At 40.0% G+C, this 24835-nt stretch overlaps 1 protein-coding gene across 5 annotated transcripts in view; it reads left to right on the top strand.

Moving 5' to 3' along the window:
- Positions 1–24835, top strand: part of LOC139764636 (5-phosphohydroxy-L-lysine phospho-lyase-like) — a 107017-nt gene that overhangs the window by 69643 nt on the left and 12539 nt on the right. For all 5 annotated transcript variants that reach the window (XR_011716432.1, XR_011716429.1, XR_011716431.1 and 2 more), the window contains exons 5-8: positions 3093–3186; positions 14670–14878; positions 19211–19387; positions 24635–24828. Coding sequence is in view for 1 of the 5 variants with exons in the window: in XM_071691488.1 (XP_071547589.1) it covers positions 3093–3186; positions 14670–14878; positions 19211–19387; positions 24635–24828 (674 nt within the window). In the remaining 4 variants the exon portion in view is untranslated. The remainder of the gene's footprint in view (positions 1–3092; positions 3187–14669; positions 14879–19210; positions 19388–24634; positions 24829–24835) is intronic.

Below are 24835 nucleotides of genomic sequence, written 5' to 3'. Positions count from 1 at the left end.
AGTGTGTTAGTAGTTTTAATGCACGAGACCGGGTTATAGTGATGGGTGATTTGAATGCAAAGGTGAGTAATGTGGCAGTCGAGGGAATAGTTGGTGTACATGGGGTGTTCAGTGTTGTAAATGGTAATGGCAAAGAGCTTGTAGATTTATGTGCTGATAAAGGACTGGTGATTGGAAATACCTGGTTTAAAAAGAGAGATATACATAAGTATACGTATATAAGTAGGAAAGATGGTCAGGGAGCGTTATTGGATTACATATCAATTGATAGCCACGTGAAAGAGAGACTTTTGGATGTTAATGTGCTGAGAGGTGCAACTGGAGGGATGTCTGATCATTATCTTGTGGAGGCGAAGGTGAAGATTTGTAGAGTTTTTCAGAAAAGAAGAGAGAATGTTGGGTTGAAGAGAGTGGTGAGAGTAGGGAGCTTGGGAAGGAGACTTGTGTGAGGAAGTACCAGGAGAGACTGAGCACAAAATGGAAAAAGGTGAGAACAAAGGAGGTAAGGGGAGTGGGGGAGGAATGGGATGTATTTAGGGAAGTGGTGATAGCTTGCGCAAAAGATGCTTGTGGCATGAGAAGCGTGGGAGGTGGGCAGATTAGAAAGGGTAGTGAGTGATGGGATGAAGAAGTAAGATTATTAGTGAAAGAGAAGAGAGAGGCATTTGGACTCTTTTTGCATGGAAATAATGCAAATGAGTGGGAGAAGTATAAAAGAAAGAGGCAGGAGGTCAAGAGAAAGGTGCAAGAGGTGAAAAAGAGGGCAAATGAGAGTTGGGGTGAGAGAGTATCATTAAATTTTAGGGAGAATAAAAAGATGTTTTGGAAGGAGGTAAATAAAGTGCTTAAGACAAGTGAACAAATGGGAACTTCAGTGAAGGGGGCTAATGGGGAGGTGATAACAAGCAGTGGTGATGTGAGAAGGAGATGGAGTGAGTATTTTGAAGGTTTGTTGAATGTGTTTGATGATAGAGTGGCAGATATAAGGTGTTTTGGTCGAGGTGGTGTGCAAAGTGAGAGGGTTAGGGAGAATGCTTTGGTAAACAGAGAAGAGGTAGTAAAAGCCTTGCGAAAGATGAAAGCCGGCAAGGCAGCAGGTTTGGATAGTATTGCAGTGGAATTTATTAAAAAAGGGGGTGACTATTGTCGACTTTTTGGTAAGGTTCTTTAGTGTGTGTATGACTCATGGTAAGGTGCCTGAGGATTGGCAGAATGCTTGCATAGTGCCATTGTACAAAGGCTAAGGGGATGAAAGTGAGTGCTCAAATTACAGAGGTATAAGTTTGTTGAGTATTCCTGGTAAATTATATGGGAGGGTATCGATTGAGAGGGTGAAGGCATGTACAGAGCATCAGATTGGGGAGGAGTCGTGTGGTTTCAGAAGTGGTAGAGGATGTGTGGATCAGGTGTTTGCTTTGAAGAATGTATGTGAGAAATACTTAGAAAAGCAAATGGATTTGTATGTAGCATTTATGGATCTGGAGAAGGCATATGATAGAGTTGGTAGAGATGCTCTGTGGAAGGTATTAAGAATATATGGTGTGGGGGGCAAGTCGTTAGAAGCAGTGAAAAGTTTTTATCAAGGATGTAAGGCATGTGTGCGTGTAGGAAGAGAGGAAAGTGATTGGTTCTCAGTGAATGTTGGTTTGTGACAGGGGTGTGTGATGTCCCCACAGTTGTTTAATTTGTTTATGGATGGGGTTGTTAGGGAGGTGAATGCAAGAGTTTTGGAAAGAGGGGCAAATATGCAGTCTGTTGTGGATGAGATAGCTTGGGAAGTGAGTCAGTTGTTGTTCGCTGATGATACAGTGCTGGTGGCTGATTCGGGTGAGAAACTGCAGAAGCTGGTGACTGAGTTTGGTAAAGTATGTGAAAGAAGGCTGAGAGTAAATATGAATAAGAGTAAGGTTATTAGGTACAGTAGGGTTGAGGGACAAGTCAATTGGGAGTGAGAGGTAAGTTTGAATGGAGAACAACTGGAAGAAGTGAAGTGTTTTAGATATCTGGGAGTGGATTTGGGAGCAGATGGAACCATGGAAGCGGAAGTGAATCATAGGGTGGGGGGAGGGGGCAAAAGTTCTGGGAGCGTTGAAGAATGTGTGGAAGTCGAGAACATTATCTCGGAAAGCAAAAATGGGTATGTTTGAAGGAATAGTGGTTCCAACAATGTTGTATGGTTGCAAGGCGTGGGCTATAGATAGAGTTGTGCTGAAGAGGGTGGATGTGCTGGAAATGAGATGTTTGAGAACAATATGTGGTGCGAGGTGGTTTGATCAAGTAAGTCATAATAGGGTAAGAGAGATGTGTGGTAATAAAAAGAGTGTGGTTGAGAGAGTAGAAGAGGGTGTTTTGAAATGGTTTGGTCACATGGATAAAATGAGTGAGGAAAGATTGACCAAGAGGATATATGTGTCGGAGGTGGAGGGAACGAGGAGAAGTGGGAGACCAAATTGGAGGTGGAAAGATGGAGTGAAAAAGATTTTGAGTAATTGGGGCCTGAACATGCAGGAGGGTGAAGGGCATGCAAGGAATAGAGTGAATTGGAATGATGTGGTATACCAGGGTCGACGTGCTGTCAATGGATTGAACCAGGGCGTGTGCAGCGTCTGGGGTAAACCATGGAAAGTTTTGTGGGGCTGGATGTGGAAAGGGAGCTGTGGGTTCAGTGCATTATACATGACAGCTAGAGACTGAGTGTGAATGAATGAGGCCTTTGTTGTCTTTTCCTAGTGCTACCTCGCGCACATGCGGGGGGGGAGGGGATTGTTATTTCATTATCGGCGGGGTGGCGATGGGAATGAATAAAGGCAGACAGTATGAATGATGTGCATGTGTATGTATGTATTTGTCTGTGTGTGTGTATATATATATATGTATGTATACGTTGAGATGTATAGGTATGTATATTTGTGTGTTTGGATGTGTATGTATATACATGTGTATGTGGGTGGGTTGGGCCATTCTTTCATCTGTTGCCTTGCGCTACCTTGCTAATGCGGGAGGCAGCAACATAGTAAAATTAGATAAAATAGATACTATATATATGTATGTACAAACACATGTTCTCCCCAATAATTATAGTTCCTCCACAGTGCTTACCATGGTCATGTCACTTCTTTGATTGACATCTCGCCATACAAGTTTAACCACCCAGGGGGTGAGGGACAGCAAGACTGGGTCCATGTTGTGAGTGTTTACAGATCTCTGATTTTATGTTACCATTGTATCTGATATGTATTGCTTTGTTGATGTAATGAAAGACGATATCCAAGAGTTACAAAAAAATTAAAGCCAAAAGTTATTTTTTCTTTTTACTGCCATCAGCACAGCCTAAGGATCATTTGCATGTTAGATAGTTCTTTTAAGGCAAAACAAGTAGGCCCTATCTGGGAAAACAAAACTTGATCTAGAAAAGTATTCCCCTTTTTCAGTAAGTTTTTCTTGGTTTATAAAATGTTCCCTCATAGAAATCTCTCTCTCTCTCTCTCTCTCTCTCTCTCTCTCTCTCTCTCTCTCTCTCTCTCGAGGTAAAGACATGCATTAAGCAAGCCAAAGGAAAGTAGGAAACTAGTAGTGCAAGTGATAGCACTGAAGATTTTAAAAGCTTTTATAGGTGTATCAGCAATGAGAAATATGTAAAGAGTGGAATTTGACTTAATAAACAAATATAAGAAACACTTTGTGGATGATAACAGTATAGCAACAACTGTGGAGGTTCCTGTCATGGACAAAAAGTCCACATCAAGGCTTGGCCATAATTGAAATATAGATGTTGATGAAAGAGAAAAAGAGGGGATAAGGTAAATTATTGATGAATTTTTGAGATACTGATATAGATGTCAGAGCTGTTATTAAGAAGTTTGACACTAGAGGTCATCTCTCCCTCATCTTTGATTAGATTATGCTTAATGTGCTGGAATGTGTATTTACATATAGGTGTGCATTAGTCAGGATAACCATGTGTTGAACCAGATGAATGTTTTTTGTTTTTACCATTGCTTTATCTCGTGCATACAATTTTAGAAAATTGGCTATGCCCCAGCACAAGTACTGCTTCCTTTACAAAAGCTTCTTGCCCGCATCTTTCACTGAATTATGTGTCTGTGTATTGAGATGTGTATGTATACATAAATGTGCATTACTTTTGATAAACATGTGGTGAACCAAATGCAGTAAACCCTTGATTTAACAGACTAATAGGAGGTTAGGGGTGTCTGTTAATGTCGAAAGTCCATCAGATCGAGTGTAACCTATTTCTGTGCCACTTTTAAGTTCACAAGCTTTCTTTTTAACTCCTCTGTCACTGTAGGATTTAATGTGATACAATAGTTAGGCAGCAGGCACCCAGCTCACTGAGCAGTTGGAGGCAGGAGTCAGAATGAGATAGACATGATGCCACCCCTCTCATGTGAAAGGGTACTTCTTTATGATAAAGTGAGGATGGACTTCCTGCTTTCATTGCAACTCTTACATGGCACAGTGAGTAAGATTCAAACCTACATGGGAAAATTCTAAGTTTTTGCAAGGCTGCTCACCTTCTTCAGGAGATGAATGCTTTTTCCACAAAAAATGGGGAATCATGGCTCACATCTCAACCCACTTCCCCCAGTCCATTGCACAAGCTAAAGCAATGGTAAAGGCAGCCAAACAGGTATTGAGGGGCAACATGGGTTTTCTCAACACTTCCTTAGAGAGGGGAAAAAGTCACCCGCACAGCTTGCAGCAGAAAAACAGTTGCGAGATGGTGTCCCAGCAACATTATCTGATAAACTGGCGATGGAGAACTACTCTGCAAAATAGGGAGCGAGCCACAGCAGAGAGCCTGGTTCTCATGTAGGGGTGGCCCAGCATGTGATGCAGTTGCAATGCCCCAGCTGTCCATGGGCTCCCCTGTCTGTGTGCAAGATGTCACTTCGAAGGTGTGGGACAGGTCAAGTGTGGTAGTGGAGGTGAAGCTGCATAGACAATACTCAATGAAGCTGGACTGTCTTTGTGAAACTGACATCACTTATGCCCCTGGGTTTCACGGATCCCAGTTGAGGCAATACCCAGCCTCAGACGACAGTGCCTTCACTGTGTGAGACACCGCCTCGCACACTTGCAAGATTATGTTTGTTGTGGCCCCTGTGAAGAGTTAATAAGGGAAACAGAATACTTCCCACGCATTCCTCACGTGTCGTAGAAGGCGACTAAAGGGGACGGGAGTGGGGGGGCCAGAAACCCTCCCCTCGTATTTTGACTTTCTAAAAGGGGAAACAGAAGAAGGAGTCACGCGGGGAGTGCTCATCCTCCTCGAAGGCTCAGTTTGGGGTGTCTAAATGTGTGTGGATGTAACCAAGATGAGAAAAAAAGGATAGATAGGTAGTATGTTTGAGGAAAGGAACCTGGATGTTTTGGCTCTCAGTGAAACGAAGCTCAAGGGTAAAGGGGAAGAGTGGTTTGGGAATGTCTTGGGAGTAAAGTCAGGGGTTAGTGAGAGGACAAGAGCAAGGGAAGGAGTAGCACTACTCCTGAAACAGGAGTTGTGGGATTATGTGATAGTGTAAGAAAGTAAATTCTAGATTGATATGGGTAAAACTTGATGGAGAGAGATGGGTGATTATTGGTGCATATGCACCTGGGCATAAGAAGAAAGATCATGAGAGGCAAGTGTTTTGGGAGCAGCTGAATGAGTGTGTTAGTGGTTTTGATGCACAAGACCTGGTTATAGTGATGGGTGATTTGAATGCAAAGGTGAGTAATGTGGCAGTTGAGGGAATAATTGGTATACATGGGGTGTTCAGTGTTGTAAATGGAAATGATGAAGAGCTTGTAGATTTATGTGCTGAAAAAGGACTGGTGATTGGGAATACCTGGATTAAAAAGCAAGATATACATAAGTATACGTATGTAAGTAGGAGAGATGGCCAGAGAGCATTATTGGATCACGTCTTAATTGATAGGCGCGCAAAAGAGAGACTTTTGGATGTTAATGTGTTGAGAGGTGCAACTGGAGGGATGTCTGATCATTATCTTGTGGAGGCGAAGGTGAAGATTTGTATGGGTTTTCAGAAAAGAAGAGAGAATGTTGGGGTGAAGAGAGTGGTGAGAGTAAGTGAGCTTGGGAAGGAGACTTGTGTGAGGAAGTACCAGGAGAGACTGAGTACAGAATGGAAAAAGGTGAGAACAAAGGAGGTAAGGGGAGTGGGGGAGGAATGGGATGTATTTAGGGAAGCAGTGATGGATTGCGCAAAAGATGCTTGTGGCATGAGAAGAGTGGGATGTGGGTTGATTAGAAAGGGTAGTGAGTGGTGGGATGAAGAAGTAAGATTATTAGTGAAAGAGAAGAGAGAGGCATTTGGACGATTTTTGCAGGGAAAAAATGCAAATGAGTGGGAGATGTATAAAAGAAAGAGGCAGGAGGTCAAGAGAAAGGTGCAAGAGGTGAAAAAGAGGGCAAATGAGAGTTGGGGTGAGAGAGTATCATTAAATTTTAGAGAGAATAAAAAGATGTTTTGGAAGGAGGTAAATAAAGTGTGTAAGACAAGAGAGCAAATGGGAACTTCAGTGAAGGGGGCTATTGGGGAGGTGATAACAAGTAGTGGTGATGTGAGAAGGAGATGGAGTGAGTATTTTGAAGGTTTGTTGAATGTGTTTGATGATAGAGTGGCAGATATAGGGTGTTTTGGTCGAGGTGGTGTGCAAAGTGAGAGGGTTAGGGAAAATGATTTGGTAAACAGAGAAGAGGTAGTAAAAGCTTTGCAAAAGATGAAAGCTGGCAAGGCAGCAGGTTTGGATGGTATTGCAGTGGAATTTATTAAAAAAGGGAGTGACTGTATTGTTGACTGGTTGCTAAGGTTATTTAATGTATGTATGATTCATGGTGAGGTGCCTGAGGATTGGCGGAATGCTTGTATAGTGCCATTGTACGAAGGCAAAGGGGATAAGAGTGAGTGCTCAAATTACAGAGGTATAAGTTTGTTGAGTATTCCTGGTAAATTATTTGAGAGGGTATTGATTGAGAAGGTGAAGGCATGTATGGAGCATCAGATTGGGGAAGAGCAGTGTGGTTTCAGAAGTGGTAGAGGATGTGTGGATCATGTTTGCTTTGAAGAAAAAGAGGGCAAATGAGAGATGGGGTGTGAGAGTATCATTAAGTTTTAGGGAGAATAAAAAGATGTTTTGGAAGAAGGTAAATAATGTGCGTAAGACGAGGGAACAAATGGGAACCTCAGTAAAGGGGGCTAATGGGGAGGTGATAACAAGTAGTGGTGATGTGAGAAGGAGGTGGAGTGAGTATTTTGAAGGTTTGTTGAATTTGTTCGATGATAGAGTGGCAGATATAGGGTGTTTTGGTCGAGGTGGTGTGCAAAGTGAGAGGGTTAGGGAAAATGATTTGGTAAACAGAGAAGAGGTAGTGAAAGCTTTGCGGAAGATGAAAGCCGGCAAGGCAGCGGGTTTGGACGGTATTGCAGTGGTTTTATGAATAAAGGTTGTGAATGTATTGTTCACTGGTTGGTAAGGTTATTTAATGTATGTATGACTCATGGTGAGGTGCCTGAGGATTGGCAGAATGCTTGCATAGTGCCATTGTACAAAGGCAAAGGGGATAAAAGTGAGTGCTCAAATTACAGAGGTATAAGTTTGTTGAGTATTCCTGGTAAATTATATGGGAGGGTATTCATTGAGAGGGTGAAGGCATGTACAGAGCATCAGATTGGGGAAGAGCAGTGTGGTTTCAGAAGTGGCAGAGGATGTGTGGATCAGGTGTTTGCATTGAAGAATGTATGTGAGAAATACTTAGAAAAGCAGATGGATTTTTATGTAGCATTTATGGATCTGGAGAAGGCATATGATAGAGTTGATAGAGACGCTCTGTGGAAGGTATTGAGAATATATGGTGTGGGAGGCAAGTTGTTAGAAGCAGTGAAAAGTTTTTATTGAGGATGTAAGGCATGTGTACGTGTAGGAAGAGAGGAAAGTGATTGGTTCTCAGTGAATGTTGGTTTGCGGCAGGGGTGTGTGATGTCTCCATGGTTGTTTAATTTGTTTATGGATGGGGTTGTTAGGGAGGTGAATGCAAGAGTTTTGGAAAGAGGGGCAAGTATGCAGTCTGCTGTGGATGAGAAAGCTTGGGAAGTGAGTCAGTTGTTGTTCGCTGATGATACTGTGCTGGTGACTGATTCATGTGAGAAACTGCAGAAGCTGGTGATTGAGTTTGGTAAAGTGTGTGAAAGAAGAAAGCTGAGAGTAAATGTGAATAAGAGTAAGGTTATTAGGTACAGTAGGGTTGAGGGTCAAGTTAATTGGGAGGTAAGTTTGATTGGAAGAAAACTGGAGGAAGTGAAGTGTTTTAGATATCTGGGAGTGGATTTGGCAGCGGATGGAACCATGGAAACAGAAGTGAATCATAGGGTGGGGGAGGGGGCGAAAATTCTGGGAGCATTGAAGAATGTGTGGAAGTCTAGAACATTGTCTCGGAAAGCAAAAATGGGTATGTTTGAAGGAATAGTGGTTCCAACAATGTTATATGGTTGCGAGGCGTGGGCTATGGATAGAGTTGTGCGCAGGAGGGTGGATGTGCTGGAAATGAGATGTTTGAGGACAATATGTGGTGTGAGGTGGTTTGATCGAGTAAGTAATGTAAGGGTAAGAGAGATGTGTGGAAATAAAAAGAGTGTGGTTGAGAGAGCAGAAGAGGGTGTTTTGAAATGGTTTGGTCACATAGAGAGAATGAGTGAGGAAAGATTGACCAAGAGGATGTATGTGTCGGAGGTGGAGGGAACGAGGAGAAGTGGGAGACCAAATTGGAGGTGGAAAGATGGAGTGAAAAAGATTTTGTGTGATCGGGGCCTGAACATGCAGGAGGGTGAAAGGCATGCAAGGAATAGAGTGAATTGGAATGATGTGTATACCAGGGTTGATGTGCTGTCAATGGATTGAACCAGGGCATGTGAAGCGTCTGGGGTGGGCCATGGAAAGTTCTGTGGGGCCTGAATGTGGAAAGGGAGCTGTGGTTTCAGTGCATTATTACATGACAGCTAGAGACTGAGTGTGAACAAATGTGACCTTTGTTTTCCTTTCCTAGCGCTGCGTCGCATACATAAGGGGGGAGAGGGTTGTTATTTCATGTGTGGCGAGGTGGCGATGGGAATGAATAAAAGCAGACAGTATGAATTATGTACATGTGTATATATGTATGTCTGTGTGTTTATATATGTATACGTTGAGATGTATAGGTATGTATATTTGCATGTGTGGACGTGTTTGTATATACATGTGTATGTGTGTGGGTTGGGCCATTCTTTCGTCTGTTTTCTTGTGCTACCTCGCTAATGCGAGAGACAGCGACAAAGCAAAAATGAAATAAATAAATAAATTTAACTACCAATATCTCTTAAGGGGTTGTAGGGTTTAGTGTGTGGTATAATAGTTGGATGGTGGCCACCCGGCAGCATGGGAATGCTTGCTGGGGTTGGCAGTTGGAGGCTGGAGTCAGACTTGAGATAGAGGTGATGATGATGACACCTGTCTCTTGTGAAAGGATACTTTTTTATGATAAAGTAAGGAGGGACTACCTACTCTCATTGTATCTCTTACAATCACTTGCCATTTTGAATTGTAAGGATTGCAAAGTTGTTTAATAGATAGTCACAGTTCTGAAATAACAGAAACACTCTATATATACAACCTGACTGCACTATAGCTTGACATAGACTCAGACCGAAACAAAGCAAGTCCAGACTATGATACCAAAAACAAGTGCAATATGAAATGCACATGTTGCAGCATTTGAAATGTTTTGATTTTTTTAAGATTATTGATATTTATCTATTTTACTATACTTAATAGCTGTCTCCCGCATCCGCGAGTTGGCACAAGGAAAGAGACGAGGAATGGCTCAACCCACCCACATACACAAATATATACATAGACGTCCATACACACACATATACATACATCTTCATTTCAATGTATACATACATATATATACACAGACATATAAATATATACACATGTACATATTCATACTTGCTGCCTTCATCCATTCCTGTCACCACCCTGCTACACATGATATAACCATCCCCCCCCCTTTCTAGCAAGGTAGTGCCAGTAAAAGACAAAATAAGACCACATTCATTCACACTCGGTCTCTAACTGTCATGTGTAGTGCACCAAAACCACAGCTCCCTTTCCATATCCAGGCCCCACAGACCCCTCTACAGTTTACCCCAGACGCTTCACTAGCCCTGGTTCAATCCATTGACAACACGTCGTTCCCAGTATATGACATCGTTCCAATTCACTCTATTCCTTGCATGCCTTTCACCCTCCTGTATGTTCAGGCCCCGATTGCTCAAAATCTTTTTTACTCCCTCCTTCTACCTCCAATTTGGTTTCCTGCTTCTCCTCGTTCCCTTTACCTCTGACCCATATATCCTATTTGTCAATCTTTCCTCACTCATTCTCTCCATGAGTCCAAACCATTTCAACACACCCTCTTCTGCTCTCTCAATCACACTCTTTTTATTACCACACATCTCTCTAACCCTTTCATTACTTACTCGATCAAACCACCTCATACCACATGTTGTCCTCAGACATTTCATTTCCAACTCATCCATCCTCCTCTGTACAACCCTATCTATAGCCCATGCCTTGCAACCATATAACATTGCTGGAACCACTGTTCCTTCAAGTATACCCATTTTTCCTCTCTAACATAACAGTCTCACCTTCCACACATTCTTCAATGCTCCCAGAACCTTCGCCCCTCCCCCACCCTGTGACTCACTCCGCTTCCATGGTTCCATCTGCTTTTAAGTCCACTCCCAGATATCTAAAACACTTCTTTTTCTCCTGTTTTTCTCCATTCAAACTTACCTCCCAATTAACTTGCCTCTCAACCCTACTAAACCTAATAACCAATAATCTTGCTCTTATTCACATTTACTCTCAACTTTCTTCTTTCACACTTTACTACACTCAGTCACCAACTTTTTCGGTTTCTTACCTGAATTAGCCACCAGTGCTGTATCATCAGCAAACAAGCCCTCTCATCCTCAACAGACTGCATACTTGCCCCTCTCTTCAAAACTCTTGCATTCACCTCCCTAACCCCCACATCCATAAACAAATTAAAGAACCATGGAGACATCATGCACCCCTGCTGCAAACCGACATTCACTGGGAACCAATCACTTTCCTCTCTTCCTACTCGTATACATGCCTTACATCCTTGGTAAAAACTATTCACTGCTTCTAGCAACACCATTTACTCTTAAAACCTTCCACAAAGCATCTCTATCAACCCTATCATATGCCTTCACCAGGTCCATAAATGCTACATACAAATCCATCTGTTTTTCTAAGTATTTCTCACATACATTCTTCAAAGCAAACACCTGATCCACACATCTTCTGCCACTTCTGAAACCACACTGCTCTTCCCCAATCTGATGCTCTGTATATGCCTTTACCCTCTCAGTCACTCCCCCCATATAATATCCCTGGAATACTCAACAAACTTATACCTCTGTGCAATTTGAACACTCACCTTTATCCCCTTTGCCTTTGTACAATGGCACTATGCATGCATTCCGCCAATCCTCAGGCACTTCATCATGATCCTTACGTACATTGAATATCCTTACCAATTAATCAACAACACAGTCACCCCCTTTTTTAATAAATTCCACTGCAATATCATCCAAACCTGCCTCCTTGCAGGCTTTCATCTTCTGCAAAGCTTTCACTACCTCTTCTCTGTTTACCAAACCATTCTTCCTGACCCCTCTCACTTTGCACAGCACCTCAACCAAAACACCTTATATCTGCCACTCTATCATCAGAAACATTAAACAAACCTTCAAAATGCTCACTCCATCTCCTCACTTCATCATTACTTGTTATTACCTCCCCATTTGCCCCCTTCACCGATGTTCTCATTTGCCCTCTTGCCTTACGCACTTTATTTACCTCCTTCCAAAACATCTTTTTATTCTTCCTAAGATTTAATGATACTCTCTCACCCCAACTCTCATTTGCCCTCTTTTTGACCTCTTGCACCTTTCTCTTGACCTTGCTACTTACGTCTCCCAGTTATTTGCACTACTTCCCCGCAAAAATAGTTCAAAAGCCTCTCTCTTCTCTTTCACTGACAATCTTATCTTATTTCTTCATCCCACCACTCACTACACTTTCTAATCTGCCCACCTCCCGCCTTTCTCATGCCACAGGCATCTTTTGCGCAAGCCATCACTGCTTCCCGAAATACATCCCATTTCTCCCCCACTCCCCTTATGTCATGTGCTCTCACCTTTTGCCATTCTACATTCAATCTCTCCTGATACTTCCTCACACAGGTCTCCTTTCTAAGCTCACTTACTCTCACCACTCTCTTCTCCCCAACATTCTCTTCTTTTCTGAAAACCTCTACAAATCTTCACTTTCGCCTCCTCAAGATAGTGATCAGACACCCCTCCAGCTGCCTCTCTCAGAACATTAACATCCAAAAGTCTCTTTTACATGCCTATCAACTAACATGTAATCCAGTAATGCCCTCTGGCCATCTTTCCTACTCACATAAGTGTATTTATGTATATATCTTTTTAAACCAGGTATTCCCAATCAGCAGTCCTTTTTCACCACACAAATCCACAAACTCTTCACCATTTCCCTTTACAACAGTGAACACCCCATGTACAATTATACCCTCAACTGCCACATTACTCACCTTCGCATTCAAATCACCCATCAGTGTAACCTGGTCTTGTGCATCAAAGCTGCTAACACACTCAGCTGCTCCCAAAACACTTGCCTCTCATGATCTTTCTTCTCATGACCAGGTGCATAGGCACCAATATTCACCCATCTCTCTCCATCCCCTTTCAGTTTTACCCATATCTTACATTCTATTACATACTCCCACTACTACTTCAGAAGTGCTACTCCTTCCTTTGCTCTTGTCCTCTCACCAACCCCTAAATTTACTTCCAAGGCAATCCCAAATCACTCTTCCCCTTTACCCTTGAGCTTCTTTTCACTCAGAGCCAAAACATCCAGGTTCCTTTCCTCAAACATACTACGTATCTCTCTCTTTTTTCTTTTCTTGGTTACATCCACACACATTTAGACACCCCAATCTGAGCCTTCGAGGAGGATGAGCACTCCCCACATGACTCCTTCTTCTGTTTCCCCTTTTAAGAATTTAAATATAAGGAGGGGGGTCTAGCCCCCCGCTTCTGCCCCCTTAAGTTGCCTTTTACGACACACAGGAAATATGTATTATAAGTATTCTTTCTCCCCTATCCCCAGGGATGAATCATTAATGTACTGTAATATTATTTGTCAGTTAAATCCGAAACCCATTATATCGAGGTCTGTTAAATTGAGGGTTTACTGTGATTGTTTAGATGATACCATTGACCTATTTCATGCATAGTTTTAACAGTTTAGCTGTGCCCCTGCATGATTACAGTAATCAAATCTAGAAGAATTTTGTGGTATTTACTAAAAAGGCACATGATGAAAATTAGGAAACCAAAGCGAGGAAGGTGAAGAGACATTAGAAACATTAATATTTTTCCCAACAAAATCTACAGGGAGTGAATTGTGAGGCTGCTTGTAGAAGACTAAATAGATTGCTGTAAACATTGCTAAATGAACTAAAATTGAAAGCTATGCAGTTGCATTGCATAATCGGATAACTGTATCATGAAGCATGCAGCTTACGAAGAGAATACTCTGTGATAACCCTTCCTCATGGAAAAATCTAGTCTTAGGCACTTAAAAGTAGGTACTCTAGTAATTTTTTTCTTTTATGAGTATGTCCTTCCTTGAAAGTTTTCGAGTAATTCAAACAATCAGATGATGAGTTTTTTGCTATTATTAGAGTCTCAGAATAGCCTCATTCTATAATCAAAATTCTTTCTTAGCTCAGATGTGTTACTTTACAATATTTTCTCAAGATAATGTGTGTTGCAGCGGGTAGTAATAGATTGATTGATTGCCTACAAAGATGATGATAAAGTAATTGCTTTTTCAAGAGTCAGCTGTGTTTCAGAATCAGCATTAGTTAGTTTTCAGTGTCATGCTGCATTGAAATATTTTATTCTGTGTTGGAATTGGAATGGAAGGATACTCATTGTCAAGAGAATAGGTTACATGAAGGAGTTATAAGTTACATTTGTTAACGACAGCCTCATTTTTGGTGATCTGGTTATTGACATTTTCATTGAATTATGTTGTTGATGCTGGTTTATAAAAGGATTCTATGTACCATAACGGTAGAGTTTGTGTCACATTCAAGTTTTCAACAGTATCTTTATGAGATTCAGTGCATTAGTGCATCTTTAATTTGGAGTGATCAGTTGTTTCATTGCTTTAGTTTACTGGTAATCTAATAGACATTCAACCTGCCATCTTTCTTTTCCTTTGTGTTGTTTAAGCTGCAAGCAATAAAGACAGTGAAATCTGTGAATGCAGAATTTTGAGGTTTTTCATTGGTATTTGTTTACTCAAAAATGTGCATGTGCCATGTGCAGTCTGTTTTAAGTACATTATGAAAACATTTCTCAATTAAAACTTTTCTATGACAGGTTATTGAATGATTTAGGTGTGGAAATATACTGTGGCAATTATCACTTTTGCACATTTTCTAGGAAAATTACTCATTCATTTTTATGCAGGCCCCTGTTGCAGATGTTTACCGTGGAAAGTATACTGATGTGGACTACACCATGGAGGAGTTATCAGAGATGTATGCAGATGAAGTGAAGCAGCTCTGTGATAAGGCCAATGAAAATGGTGGTGGTGTATCTATCTTCCTTGCTGAATCTATGCAGAGTTGTGGTGGTCAGATTGTGTACCCACCTGGATACCTTCGCAGGGTGTACAAGTAAGTGTTACTAATATTTTTTTCCAACTTATTTACCTTTTCCCATGCTTGTGAGATAATAACAGGAACAAAGAAAAAGACTCATTCACTCACATACAATCTTTAGCTGTCATGCATAATTTCCCAAAACAAGAACCCCCATCCAATACTGGGCCCTACAGACCTTTCTGCAGTGTCTCCAGACTGCTTCATATGCATTGGTACTGCCCACTGATGGCAGGTCACCTATCCTGTATACCATATCACACCAGTTTATTCTATCCCTTGCATGTCTCACACCCTTCATGTCCAGGCCCCCAAAACATATTGTCTTTCACATTTTTGTTTTCCCTTTTCTATGATCCCTACACTTCCAACACATGCTGTGCCATCTTAGTCATCCTGTCCATATGTCCAAATCATTTTAAGAAACACTCCTTCTTCATACTTCTCTTACTACCATTTCTTAAACATTCAGCTGTTTTCACACCACCACATTGTCCATAAATATTTCATTTTTAACACATCCACTCTCTTCCGTACTTTTCATTTAGGGTCCTCGCCTCACATCCATACATCACATTTTTTCTTCTCTCAAGGACATCTCTTTCCAAACAATCCCTAGTGTTCTCAGGACCTTATCCCCTTTCCTACCCTATGGCTTACTTCAGGCCCCATTACTCCATTCACTGCCAATTCAACTCCCAGGTATCTAAAACATCCCACTACCTGTAGGTTCTCTCCATTCAAACTTGCACTCCAACTGCTCTGTGTCTTTCAACTGCTGAACCTCATAACATTGCTTTTATTCACATATTCACCCTGAGCAACCAGAGCTGGGATGTGGCTTTATACATTTCACAGGACAGTACTGTGGCTGTCTGATAACTGATGGGTATATGCTTGCAATGCTTTCCTTGTTAAAGTTAGAGGTAGAGTTCTCTGCTTGACTATATTAGAAGCCCTCATCTCTAAGATTCCTTCTTCAAGAAATATGCTTTGTCTTGGCTTATGATGTATACAGATCTGACACTGTCAATAGAGCTTTCAACAAGGAAAGGTTTTTTAAAGGTAGTTTTCTCTCACATGGAATGGATCCTCAGTGGATGTCTACCACTAAAACCATGTGTTTCCTATAAATAAGCTTTTAGCCAATTTAGAAATAAGTGCAGTTTAAACAGATTCTCTATCCTTGATTGGAAGTTACTGCAAGTACTGTCATTCTTTTCTTTTTCTTTAAAAAGGGTTCTTCTTAGATAACTGATTTTTTGCTGGAGATTGATGACACTGTTAATCCCAAGTGGGACAACACCATATTGCCAGTGATTCTATTCAGTTATGCCATATGCCACCGTTTAATCCTTTGATTGAAGGACTTCCACCTCAGTCTTGAATTCTGGATTTTACATGTATATTTTTTTCTGATACATACAGGAAAATTGTTTTTACATAACATTTACCATACTACTTAGTGCAGTCCAGTTTGGTGTGAAATACATGTCTTTCTAAAGAATCTGATATCCTAGAAGTGAATCGTGCTTTCTGTTAGAGCTCAATAGCCTTTGTCACCACAGAAAAGGCTAGAAGTGCTGTTGCCTATGGAGAGTGACATTTAAGTACCTATACCTCAAAGTTTAGGTTTTCCTCCTAATAGGCTTATTTTGAGATTTAGTTGTCAGGTCCTTTCTGTGGGGAAACTGGTTGTTCCTTTTTTCTCCCTTGCCCCAAGTGGAAGCTTTCAGTTTGACACATTTTTCAAGGCATTATTATTTAAGGCAGTTTGCCTCAGCAGTAGCTGGTGGGTAGGCAGCTAATGACTAGAGAGGTATATTACCATTGTTACCTGCCTGGGTATTGGAGGGTTAGTGATGGCTGCATAGAGCCAGCACTTCATTGATTATCAGGTTGCACTTCTCTGACCCAGTTGTGTCTTTTCTTTCTGCCTCACCCACATATAGACTACTGGCATTCTGTTCACAAACATACAAGCTCTCCTTGTCACACATAACACATAACTCACTCAGCTCAGTCTTTATAACTCTAGATTTTTGTGAGGTGAGCAGAATGAGCTAGCCCTGCCTTTTGGCGAAATGGCAGGAGCAATATGTAGAAGTAGTAGTAGTTGCAATAAGCCCACTGTAGGTAGCCCACCAGAATACATAACTGCTATCTCACTGGGCCAGTTTGACTTGTTGACCCACTCTTTCTGTACCACTGGTATGAAGTGGATAGCAAACCTTTGTGGATTTTCTCTTTTTTTTTTTATATACATATACACCTTTACCCCACATTAGGGAGGTAGGGTCAAGAACAGAAGACTGAGGGTTAGAGGAAAGAATCGTCACTTGGCCCCCTTCTCTATTCTTTTGGAAAATTAAGAACGTCAGTGACATCATCCTCATGGCTGTTGCTGATTAACTAAGAGTGGACCTGTTTGACAAGCATTGGCTGTGAATGATATTGAGTTATATAAAAAAGGGAGAATGTAGTTGGTTGCCTCGTCATTGAAATTGAGGATCGCAGAGGCATAGCCAGCAAATTCCTAAGGAATGTTTCTCATGCTAATGGAACACTGCTTCAGAAGTAATTCATTGTTCAGTTTTCAAAACCCTCATTTTTATATGTTTAACACAATACCAGCCAAATAAACTAACCAAACCAAAAGTCATTGTTAGAAGTGGAATAGAGTTCTAAGATTTGTAAAGAATCTAAAACTATTGATGTGATTTTGTGTTCACACTGATATTAGATTTGCTGTACCCTTAAGGCAAAGAATTACATTATCAAAAAAGGAAATGTATCTATGTATGGAAAAGAATGGTGTGTATATGAATCTGAAAAATCTTCTCTGTGAAAAAAAAAATTGAGGGGAGGATGAACACTCAAGTGTTCACAGAATCATAAACCTCTTACAGAAATGTGCTCCCCTTCCTTACGAGACACTGCTATGGAAGTTAAAAAACCTTTTATACCCTGAAGCTGTGTCCTGAGTGCAAATTTCCCTGGTTCCCTCACCCTACTGAACTTTCCTATCCTCTTTCAAAACTGCTTTTTCTCCAGCCTTTTATGGCTACCTTGGATTGTTGCCAGACTGCAAAATGTGTGAGCTTCAAGTATTTGCTAAGAGTCACGTTACTGACATCATCCTCATGGCTGTTGCTGATTGACCAAGAGTGGACCTGTTTGACAAGCATTGGCTGTGAATGATATTGAGCTGTATCAAAAAGGGAGAATGTAGTTGGTTGCCTCATCACTGAAATTGAGAATCGCAGAGGCATAGCCAGCAAATTCCTAAGGAATGTTTCTCATGCTCATGGAACACTGCTTCAGAAGTAATTAATTGTTCTGTTTTCAAAAACCTCATTTTTACATGCTTAACACAATACCTCCCAAATAAACCTAAACCAACTAAACCAAAAGTCATTGTTAGAAGTGGAATAGAGTTCTAAGATTTGTAAAGAATCTAAAACTATTAGTGTGATATTTGCTCACACTGATATTTAATTTGTTGTACCCTTAAGGCAAAGAATTACATTACTGAAAAAGAAAAAGTCGGTATGTAGAGAAAAGAATGGTGTGTATATGAATCTAGAAAATCTTCTCCATGATGAAAAAAAATTGAGGGGAGGATGAACACCCAAGTGTTGCCAGAATCATAAACCATTCACAGAAATCTGTTCCCCTTCCTTTTGAGACACTTACTGCTATGGAAGCAATGAAAGCAGTTTATAAAAGAATATTATTGCTCAAAACTTAATTGGAATTTTACCTTAACCTAGATTTTCACTTTTTGTCATTTCTGTATTCAATTTCAAAATATACTTTTGTACAGTGTGATATTAGCCAAAAGATTTACAAAATTTCTTCACCTATTTGCATCTTTAGGACACCAGTGGAATTTCCAATGTCTAAATTTTGCTTGTCTTTCTACATGATACACCCACAAGTTTCTATTAGAGTCATGATTTGAATGTCAGACCAGTTTTCAAAAAAAGTACTGTAGATATTGCAGACAATTATAATTATCTCTCATTGTGCAGCACAGCTAAAATGAGATAATTTTGTATTTTTAACTGCCATAGGTCACTGTTAATGACATGCAAAGTTTATGGGAGTTAGACTTCCCTGAGAAACAGTGAAAAAGCTGTTTGGAGGAGTTGGCACTCATCTCACTCTTCTCTTGAGTTGGAATGGGTGTCTTAAGTAGATTGATCAGAGGAATGCCTTGTTAATTGAATATCTGCAGCAAATGCACATAGAACTATTTTTAGTAGCAAGTTCTATTGCTATTTGGACAGTTTTTCCTTTCCTGAAACCTACAAAGCCTCTAAACTCCCATTATTATTTTTTCAGACATGTTCGAGCTGCAGGTGGTGTATGCTTAGCAGATGAAGTGCAAGTAGGGTTTGGCCGTGTAGGCACACATATGTGGGCCTTCCAGACACAAGGAGACGACATTGTGCCAGATATTGTCACTCTTGGAAAACCAATGGGAAACGGGCATCCTGTATCTGCTGTCATAACCACAAAGTAATTTTTCTTTATACTTTTTGTATTTTTCATAGTTACTGAAATCTTAAGAGATTTTTAGAACAGAATTAATTCAGCTTTGCTAATAGTAGCCTAATTAGATGATAATTTAATGTTTCCCTTTATGTCCAGATTTGGATGGTGATCATTCCTTATCCCAACCCCTCTTTCTCCTCCTACCCTGTCCCATGGTATGGTTGTTTTATACAAACTTCAGAACACCATGTGCTTAAACCATTTGTATTTAACTCGTCTTTTGGATGAATTTTTTGTTTTTTCATTCCGATATTCATTTATTGTGTTACAATTTTGAGTATGTAAGTGGATATATCTACTGAATATCATAGGGTAAGGAAAAAAAAGAATACTCCCCATGTATCTGTTGTGTATCGTAGGAGACTTTGAGGGGCAGGGGAAGGAGCAAAGTGAATTTTATTGTTAGAGACAGTTCCTGATTTTACCTCAGTAAGGTGGGAAAAGAATTTATGAAATAGAAATCTTTATGTGTATGTATAAGCTTTAAATCCTCTCTCATTTACATGGAGTACAAGTGTACATATCCTTTCAGTTAACTCATATATTCTTAACCCATGACGTGTATGTCAGTGAAGATTGAGTACCAGTGTAATTCTTTCTTTCATACTATTCGCCATTTCCCGCGTCAGTGAGGTAGCGTTAAGAACAGAGGACTGAGCCTTTAAGGGATCATCCTCACCTGGCCCTTCTGTTCCTTCTTTTGGAAAATTAAAAATAACGAGAGGGGAGGATTTCCAGCCCCCCGCTCCCTGCCCTTTTAGTCGCCTTCTATGACATGCAGGGAATACGTGTGAAGTATTCTTTCTCCCCTATCCCCAGGGATATACCTTATATTACCAGTGTAATATAAGCACTTATTACTACAGGTACCTCTTCAATTTATGCTATACAGGTTGAGCATCCTAATCTGAAATCTGAAACTTTTTAAGCCGTGACATGACATTACAGAGGAAAACTCCACACCTGACCTCACTTGCCCATGCTGGGTTCTGATGCTCTTGGCGCCAATTTGTTACTAACCATCATCATTGCCAGATCTACGTGCATTGCTCACTGTGTTTCTTACTTATTCTCTGGTCTGTGGTACAAAGATGGTAGGAGGAGAAAGAGGGATTGGGGTAAGGAATGATCCTCATCCAATATAATTCATTGGGCAGGCTGCAGATACCCATATGGGTAACAGAGATAAGAAAGAGAGGAAGCTTTTATGTTTATGTATAGCACAGAAAGTCAAGCTGTTGGAAAAACTGGACTGAGGTGTAAGTGTGGAAAATCTTACAAAAGAGTATGGTGTTGGAATGACCACCATCTATGACATGAAGAAACTGAAGGATAAACTGTTGAAGTTCTATGCTGAAAGTGATGAACATAAGTTAATAAGAAATAGAAAAACACTGCATAAAGCTGAATATGAAGACCTTGAAGGTGTACATGAAACATAAATGGATTTTGTGTTTAGACTTGGGTCCCATCCCAGGATATTTTGTAATGTATTTGCAAATATTCCAAAATCCGAAAAAAAAATCGAAAATCTGAAACTCTGGTCCAGGTGTTTCAGATAAGGGACACTCAACCTTTACTTAGAATAATGTGCATGGTCCATTTACACCTTTTTTTTTTTAATTTACACTTAAATTTGGAATGATAAAATCATCATTGGAGAGGCAACACGGTGTTGTGTCATTGCCTGCGCTCTGTGAGAAGCACAGGTTGTAGATACATTCTATATTCCCAGAGTGGTATAGTATTTTGTGCTGCAAGATACTGTATATTGAAAGTGTTTTGCCCTTTGCATTATGCAACCAAAGCATCTTTTAAGTTCTCTTTGTACCACCGGTGCTAAGATGGATGTGGTCAAACATTATGAGAAGGGAGTAATATTAAGCTTGCCCTTGGACTTGATGAATCTATTTTATGGACTGTAATTGTGGAGAGAATATCTAAGAGGGTGCCAAGAGAGGAACATTTATCAGGGCATCTAAGAACTCATATTCCTGAATGTTGATTAAGTGGATCAAACACCAAACTTCTGAGAATATTCCTGTCAGCTTACTTGTGGTACATGCAGATTGCCCAGGTAACTTAACAGTGAAAGAAGGGGCAGTAAAGACATTTCAAGCAAGTCTTGGTCAGTTCTTGAATTTTAGGAAATGTTACAATTGCCATATCAAGATGTCTGGTAAGGCTGCTTCTGCTGACAGTGCTCCCAAAAAGTTACCAGGAACCTGTTTGACCGTTATTGAGGAGGAAATTATTCTCCTCAGCAGATTTTTTAAATAGATGAGTGGATTGTTTTGGAAGAGAATGGCTTCAGGAATGTACATTTCCCATGAAGAGAATACTGCACCAGGATTCAAAGTTAATTTTCTGATTTTATTAATATAATTCATTGGGCAGTATTTATATTCCCATGAAGAGAAGACTGCACCAAGATTCAAAGTTTATTTTCTGTTTTTATTAATATAATTCATTATGCAGTAGGTATATGCATGTTTTTATTAATATAATTCATTGTGTAGTATGTAATTATATAATTTTTCTGGTTACATGTATACTGTAGTTTTGCATTAGTATAATACTTCCTACTCTTGTACTGATGATGAAACCCCCTAATTTTCATTAGTTACATTTTTTGATTTATGCAACGATTTTCAAAAACACATCTGTTGCATAAATCGAGAAGCCCCTGTATTTCACTTTCCATGCTTAAATTGATTTTTTAAGTGAGACTAAGGTTTCAACACATTTATCAATCATTGCACACAAAATGATTCCATTGCACTTGACCAATACTCACTCCTTTGGCATTCTCACATGAAATACCTCGCTCTTTACAATTCATTGATGCATCCATATCTTTAATACTGTGTTCACTTTTGGTCACCTTTCTTGAAACAAAAAGCAGACACACTGGATTGAGTACAGCTTCAAGCTTCCGACATGATTCCCAGACTGAGAAACAAATTATATGAGAGCTGACTAAATAACTTAAGATTTATTTAGCTTATAGAAGTGAAGGTTAAGAGATGGTCTTAAACAGTTATTGAAAATCATGAAAAGTTTTGATAGTCGATCTAAGCAGCTACTTGATGTTGATTTTGTGATCATACAGGGAAAAACAAAGCTGCCACAGTTGTTTTATGTAGGTAATACTCAGTTGTCAGTTTATCAAAGGAAATTTAATAGAATGAAGGGCCCTGCATAATGATCTATACAGGAAGAGGATGCTGTAAGTGAATGCAGATAAAGTAAGATGCTTGCTTTTGAAAGGGAAGGAGGTCAGATTATCAGATCAGTTTGCATGGAAGGCAAGGATAAGTGTAAGTATTTAGGAGTAATGTTTAGTAAGGATGGCAAAGGGAGAGCTGAAATTGAAAGTAAAGTCATGCAAGGGGAAAAATTGGTTGAGAGGAGTGAAAGCTCCCATAATTGAAAAAATTAAGCATAAAGTGTGCAAGAAACTTGCACAGAGCACCTGCCCAGGTGCTGTGAAGCCCAAATGTTCATGTTCGGATAAAGGAAAAATAAGAGCAATAAAGATGGATAATTTGGGCTCTTTAGTTATAATGTGAGAAGGTTATCTGTATGTGTATCACTTATGCCTGTTCCCAATTGGAACTACCTCATAGGATGGCCACTGCAATAGTCTCTATAACTAGTAAACTCCAGTTCCACTTCTTATCCTTTATTGCCTCATCCTTAACTGGCCACTGACAGAGGGCTACTCTAGCACAATGTTTGCAGAGGTTCCTGCTTTATATTTCTCTGGACTACCTATATCTAATGCTCCAGCCTAAATGTTTCTTCCTTCTTCTTCTACCTTTTTGCCAAAGGCAGGGCTTGCATATAGTGCTCACCACTGGAAAATTTAGTTATAAAGAATGAGCTGTGTTAGTTAAGTGTTGTCACATGTTATGTATGACAAGGAGAGATTGTATGTTACGTGGTGTGAAAAGTCAGTAGAAATGCACATGGATTAAAGTCTCATAGGATGGTATGGTCCTATAGAATGACACTTGAAGATAGAGGAGGAAAGGCAGTGGTGGAAAGGATAGATAGATTTGATGAGAGTTCTAATTAGGGTTAGGGATATTTAAAAAATGTTAGAGGAAAGATTTGGGATCAAATGTAGTGTAAGCTTTTTGTGTAAGGAAGTGGTGTGAATGACACTGGTCTTAAATGAATTGCCACCTTGGTGTGTAAAAGTGGAAAACGTAAGAAGCATCTTACTGAGTGAAAATCATGTTTCACTGTTAATGCACTATGCTTAATAGGGAATGTGTAATTGCATTTTTGTAGTTATCTCTGTTCTGTATTGGGAGAGACTTCTACACTCATGGGATCCCATCTCTTGAACTTTCTTTTATATCAAGTAGCCTTTTATTTTTTATTATTTTATTTTGCTTTGTCGTTGTCTCCTGCGTTTGCGAGGTAGCGCAAGGAAACAGACGAAAGAAATGGCCCAACCCACCCCCCTACACATGTATATACATACACGTCCACACACGCAAATATACATACCCATACATCTCAATGTACATGTATATATACACACACAGACACATACATATATACCCATGCACACAATTCACACTGTCTGCCTTTATTCATTCCCGTCGCCACCTCGCCACACATGGAATAACATCCCCCTCCCCCCTCATGTGTGCGAGGTAGCAGTAGGAAAAGACAACAAAGGCCCATTCATTCACACTCAGTCTCTAGCTGTCATGCAATAATGCCCGCAACCACAGCTCCCTTTCCACATCCAGGCCTCACAGAACTTTCCATGGATTACCCCAGACGCTTCACATGCCCTGATTCAATCCATTGACAGCACATCGACCCCGGTATACCACATCAATCCTTTTGAACATATTTATATTACCAGCATTCAAAGTTTTTGTTCTTAGTATTCCATCATCCACCCTAACACTAATATATTACTTTTTTTAACATTCTTCTTAGCAAGCTTGTGTGCCATGTTACTGATTGACCCTTTAAGTTAGGAATGAATGAATGATAATAGATTAATAGATAGATAGAAAGAAATATGGAATCAAATAACTTTTCTGTCACGAATGCTGTTTAACACTTTCCCCCATCCTCCTTTTTTGTTTATTTCTTTCTTTGTTTAAGCTTGTAATTGATCTTTTGAATTATATGATAGTAGTTTATACGCATATAATATGTTGTATTTTATTTAATGGACAGAGAAATAGCTGAAAGTTTTGGAGCAACAGGGATGGAATACTTCAATACATTTGGTGGTAATCCAGTGTCTGCTGCAATTGCTAATGCTGTACTTGATGTAATTGAAGATGAAAAACTTATGGAGAATGCAACATTGGTTGGTAAATACCTGTTACAAGAATTTAATCGCCTAAAGGAGAAACATTACATAATTGGTAAGGA

This window comes from Panulirus ornatus, chromosome 50 (genome assembly GCF_036320965.1).
Source record: "Panulirus ornatus isolate Po-2019 chromosome 50, ASM3632096v1, whole genome shotgun sequence".
Taxonomy (NCBI): domain Eukaryota; kingdom Metazoa; phylum Arthropoda; class Malacostraca; order Decapoda; family Palinuridae; genus Panulirus; species Panulirus ornatus.
This window is presented reverse-complemented; position numbering and strand designations above follow the sequence as displayed.